General features: G+C 52.0%; 1 protein-coding gene across 4 annotated transcripts in view; it reads right to left on the bottom strand.

Annotated features, from left to right (window-relative positions):
* RPS6KL1 (ribosomal protein S6 kinase-like 1) overlaps positions 1-2,890 on the bottom strand; it is a 15,027-nt gene extending 12,137 nt beyond the window's left edge. For 3 of the 4 annotated variants that reach the window (XM_012724681.1, XM_012724683.1, XM_004681689.2), the window contains exons 1-3: positions 2,799-2,884; positions 1,199-1,486; positions 97-221 (exon numbers count right to left, since the gene is read on the bottom strand). In XM_012724681.1, the coding sequence (XP_012580135.1) occupies positions 97-221; positions 1,199-1,463 (390 nt within the window). In that variant the 5' untranslated portion in view covers positions 1,464-1,486; positions 2,799-2,884. Of the gene's footprint in view, positions 1-96; positions 222-1,198; positions 1,487-2,798 lie in introns of all 4 variants that reach the window. The other variant, XM_012724682.1, reaches the window with a different exon arrangement.
* Positions 2,891-5,635: the final 2,745 nt, after the last annotated feature.

Raw genomic sequence — 5,635 nt, 5'->3', positions numbered from 1 at the left:
CCTGTCCAGGACAGGAGGTGGTAGCCCTCTGGTCTGTGGCATAGGGGCTCAGTTCTCTCCCCTCTGGGCCTCAGTCTCAGAGATGGGGATCCTCACCGTGCCAGGGCTGGTTCCGTTGCCCAGTGCCTTCTGCAGGTGGCAGTTAAAGATCTCCTCTGCCCGCTGAAGGTACTTGGTTATTTTCAGCTTTACAGCCTCGCGCCGCTCTTTGTTGGGGTCGACTGTGAAGGGAAGAGTGGCAGTAGGACGTGGCCCGTCCCTGACCGCTGCCTTGAAAGGCTGGGGTCCAGCTCCCACTGTCCGCCCTGTGCCCTCTCCAGGCGACAGCCTACTCCTGAGGTTGGTCAGCAGGTCCCATCCCCCATCCATTCTTGGCTCCTTCTCTGGGTCAGAGAGCAGAGGAAGATGATGGCGGACAGTCTGGGGAACACGTCTCCCCACAGCCTATGCCCTTCACAGTTGGCACCCACGTGACGGTGGCCCTCACACCCCAGGAAGGGTTTCTGTGAGACGGGAGCTCCCAGAAAGGAGCCTGTCTTCTTCCATCCCTGATGTCCAGCGTGAGAAAGGTCAGGGCGGGCATTAGACTGGGGACTAAAAAGTTCACGCCCAGGCGTGGAGGGGTCTCCAGCACCAAAGAGTGTGAATCGGGGCCTGACTCCCACCCTCCGCCTGGCCACCAAGACTCACTGGGTCTCACACTCGACCTAGTTGAGAAAAACCCCATTTGCCCTGAGCAGGCCCCCCTCTTGCCTCCAGGCCTGTGCTGTTCTCTCAGCCCTTCAGCTAAACAACTGGCATCCCGACTTCTAGAAAATGCCCTGTGCTGGCCCAGCCTGGCCTCTGGTTCCCTCTCTCCCAACTTTGCCACTTTACAAGAGCCTTGAACAAGCTATTTCACTTTCCTGGGCCTTCGTTTCCTTATCTGGAAAACAGGAATAAAACTAGTTCCTACTTCTTGAAACGTCACGCAAGGGCATATAGTAGCTGCAATACTGTGAAGCTTGAGTTAACAGGGCAAAAACGCTCAGCCCAGCGTCCGGTGTGTAGGAACAGCTCGATAAATGCTCAGCCCAGCGTCCGGTGTGTAGGAACAGCTACCAGAATGTCCTGATGGAGGCCCTGCACCATGGCAGGGGGCAGGGGGCCTCCGCGCCGAGCTTCCTCAATGACCCCTATCCTGCCAGCCTGGCCTCACCGTGCACACCACGGAGCAGGACGTCCACGCCATTCTGGTAGTGGTTGAAGGCCGCCTCGTAGTCCTCACTGACGTCGCGCTCCAGGGCCAGTCGGATTTGTGTGGCTGCATCCACAAGGTAGTCACGCTTGGTTATCTCAGGGGCTGCTGGAGCCACCCGGTTTCGAATCTGCTCAAGGTATACGGAGGCCTGGGACCGTGCTCGCGAGCAGGGCTCCGGCTCCAGGCCAGGGCCAGGCGGACCCTCGCAGGCCACCAGGCTCATGATGCCTGTCCTACAGCTGGGGCCTGGAATGAACAAAGGCGTCAGGGAGGACCCCGCTGGGACAGCACCCACCTGTTCCACACCCCGAAGAGTGGGGGGATGACCCCCTCCGTGTGGTAGTGTCCCTTCACTGAGCCAGCTTTTCCCCAACGTGTGGTAATAGCTGAATACTGACATGTTTAGGACTCTGCTCACTTTCCCTTTCAAATTCAGTTCAACAAATATTTCGGGAGCAACTGCGACCGCTTGAGCACTGAGGATATTTGTGATCCAGAGCTGCCTTCATGGCACACAATGGTACAAAATGATGCCTAGACCACATTAAACATAGGGGTGCCACACACCCTGAGGCTGTGGTGCGAGGCCATTCCTCACATGGTTCCCTCCATCCTGCCTATTCTTCCCTCCTGTTCACCTGCGGGCTCTCATTTATCCTTCAGGGTTTAGTTCAGTGGGCACCTACCAGAACAGGATAGGTTCCCCTGCTTCATTCCGTTTCCCTTGTTCTCAGGTCAGTGTGTTCCGTGGGTAGGGACCTCCCACCCCTACCCCCAAACACACCCAAGGAGCCTAGGTGACAGCTAGTCACAGAGCCAGGTCTCAAAGACTGTGGGCTAATGGAATGACCAGGTGGTAGATTCTGGATGGAGACGGAGGAAGGAGGGAGGAAGGCAAGGTCAGTCCAGCCCCATGGAGCGGGTGCTTTGTCCCCCTGGCTTTGTCTCTGAGACCAGGAGGCCATGCTGTCTCCAAGGACCCGACTGCAGCCCCTCCCTGAGTGCCTGTGTCACCAGGCAAGAGCAGCGACTGTGGGAAAGGACTGAGACAGGCCAGCAGAGCTGCCTCTGCCCTCACTGCAGCCTGGGCAGCTTTGCGTTTCCCAGGCCCCTCTGGAAGAGGCAGGGCCAAACTTCCACAACCATTATGCCTCTGTGGAGAGAGGGAGAGAAGAATAGATGGGGTGGGGGTAGAGTGGGAGGCCCATATTCCTAAGCCAGTACTGAACCCCAACTAGGACGCTGCCAGGAAGTGGTGGAGGAAGGGAGGCCCTGCGGCCGGTCACCTGGGACTTGCAGCTCTGAGGCCTGTACTGGGGTGCCTAACCCAGATGCTGGAGTCAGGCCCGGGCATCCGAAGTCACCCCACCAGGAGGGCTCCTCAGGCACAGCCACGTGGCCACACCTGGACACGGTGAGTGGTACCGAGCTCCTGAGTCCAGACAGCAAGGTGCATGCCCCGTGAGGGTCGGGTCAAAGAGGGCAGGCTGGGGAGTGCAGAGATGGGTATCCTCGCCCGGAGGAGGGAGGATGGAGGAGAAGTGGGCGAACACCGTACCTGCCCGAGACTGGAGCTTGGGCTGGCTCGCGGGACCAGACCTACCCGAGCAGCCACGGCTCCTTCACCCCGCCAGGCACCGTGCACTGTCGGCGGCTCTTTGCAAGTCCTCCAGTCAGGTGCAGGGGTCTACGGGGCGCAGCGCGGCCATTGGCTGCAGATGAGCTCATCCTCCAGGCGTTAGAATAAACCACCAATCAGCGCTCGGCTTGGCTGCCGCGGCCCTTAAAGCAACCGCGCATCTTCGAAGTCGAGCGCCAGGGAGGGGTTGGGGATGAGGGGTGGGGATGCCGAGGCGCAGCCCACCCTTGCCCCGAGATGCGGGAGGGGCTGCTTCGGAAATCTAGACCGAGTTAAAAAAAAATACACATGACACTTATGTCATTCATTATTCAGATATATAGGACTTATGTCATTCATTATTCAGATATATAACAATTTGTATTGAGAGACTACTATGCGCAGGGAGGTAGACGCCAAAATAGAATGGTAGAAGCCAGAGCCCAGTAGACAGTTTCTGCTGACTGTTATGGGACTTACAGTCTAGTGAGGGATGCGGGATTCATGAGCTGAGAGCACAGTTGCTATTTCCTTTCAATTGTGGGCAGAGTCGTGAGGAAGAAACACAGGACCAGGCCACCTGTAAAGGGGGGAGTGACCTGGGCTGGGGGGACGCAAGCCCTTTGGAAGAAATGATACCTGAACTTAGTACATAGAGCTCACCTGCCCCTAGTGCGGTCTAGCGCCTGTTCTCGCCTGCACACCTTTCCAGAAGGAGCCCTCTCCTGGCTGCTCCGGTCCTCCCTTCCTCACTCTCAGCCACAATGGGCTTCCTCCTTCCCCTGTGAATGAGACCACAGATTCCTGCCCACCTGCTACACACCCACTGCCGGTCTCTACCCATCCACCCACTTCCCACCTCTTTTTACCCATGACCTGTCTGTGCCCTGACAATCGCCAACCTTCCACATGGAATAAGTCCTGGCTTGGCTCCTACTCAAAAGACACTGCTCCTTGCTGTCCCACAGCATCCATTCTTGGCTCCCACTGGACCATTCCCATTGGATGCAAACTGTCTCTCCCATCTTAAAAGCAAAACAAGAAAGAAACACAAACCCATTCTTCACCCCACTTCTCTCTCTACCTGCCACAGTAGGTTTGCCAGGAAACACCACACAATACAGGCCTATACTTGTTATCTCCTTTTTTTTCTTTGCCTTCACTTTCTTGAGCCCACTCAAGGAATACTTTTGTCCTCAACATTCCTCTAAATGCCTTAGTCAGTGAGCTCTGCCAGTGACCTCTGGGTTGCTAACTCCACTGGTCACTTGTTGGTGCTCACCTGACCTGGTCTCTGAGGAGCATCTGAGACAGGTGAGCACATCCTGTTCTCTGTGTACTTTCTCCCACACTCTCTTGGTTGCTTACTCTCAGCCTCCTGTGGTGGCTTGTCTCCTCACTAGCTTCTGAACATCCGAGGGCCCCGTGGCTCAGTCCTTGACATCTTCTTCTTCCCTTTATTCTTACTGTCTTCATGAGAACTGCACTTGGTTTCATGATTTTAGGTAGCTTCATGATCTTAAACAGTATTCTTCCATGCACACATGATTGTGCATGTTTAGATATATAGATAACATACATCTTCTGTGTCTTTCAGGACCCACCGCTCCACCGGAATTAAATGTTTCATCGTTTAATAAACTATTTCAAATTCAGCAAGTCCAGGATCAAACTTGAAACAAAAAAAAAAAAAAAAGAAAGAAAGAAAAAAAAGGACTGGGTTAAAGCACAGCACTAAGAAGCTAAAGCCAATTTATCATGAATTCGAGTTACAATCATTGACAAGGGTCTGGAGAAATTAGATCCATCGCATGTTGCCAGTCATCAAGTAACGTGGTGAAGCTGTTTGGAAAGCAACTTGGCAGGTCCTCAAAAAGTTAAACAGAGTCTTACCATACGATCCAGCAATACATTCAATACATCCCTAAGAAAATACTCAAGAAAATTAAGTTTGGGGGTTCACATGAAAACTTACACATGAATGTTCATAGCAGTATTATTCATAATACTCCAAAAATAAAAACAAGATGCCCATCTGTAATGAATAAATCAATAAAATGTAATGTATCCATACAAAGGAATATTACTCAGCCATAAGGAATAGTGATGCATTAATATATACTTATAATATAGATGAACCACAAAAGCATTATGTTGAGTGAAAGAAGTCAGACATAAAAAGTCACATATTGGTGGCACAGCGGGTTAAAGCACAGCACTAAGAAGCTAAAGCCACTTCAGCATGAGTTCAAGCCCCGCCTGCCCTGGAGGTGACCACATGGCGTGGCAGACCTCTCCTGACCCGCCCGCTGCTCCCCTCAGCAGTGTACTTCATCAGCCTGCCTGTTCTGCTCCCCACTCTGTCTCTGGTGAATCCTCCCACCACCCCTGTATACATAAATAAAAAAATCTTTTTTTTAAAGCCACATATTTTATGAATACATTTATGTGAAATTTCCAGATATAAGCAAATCCATAGAGATAGAAAGTAGATATGGGGTTGGGGAGGAATGAGGAGTAGTTAATGGCTATGGATTTCTTTATGGGGTCAACAAATGTTCTGAAATTAGGTTCTATGATAGTTATACAACCATGCAAAATACTTAGAGCTATCAAATTCATTTTAAAAGGGGTGCATTTTATGGTAATGAATTAGATCTTAATAAAAATTTATTTATTTATTTATTTAAAGATTTATTTATTTATTCATACAGAACTGGGGTACAGGCCAGAGATGCGGAGGGTGAGAGGATTCACCAGGAACAGAGTGGGGCGCA

This window comes from Condylura cristata, unplaced genomic scaffold, assembly GCF_000260355.1.
Source record: "Condylura cristata isolate star-nosed mole 26May11 unplaced genomic scaffold, ConCri1.0 scaffold00013, whole genome shotgun sequence".
Classification (NCBI taxonomy): domain Eukaryota; kingdom Metazoa; phylum Chordata; class Mammalia; order Eulipotyphla; family Talpidae; genus Condylura; species Condylura cristata.
The sequence above is the reverse complement of the archived record's forward strand: the minus strand, read 5'-3'. Positions and strand labels throughout refer to the sequence as shown.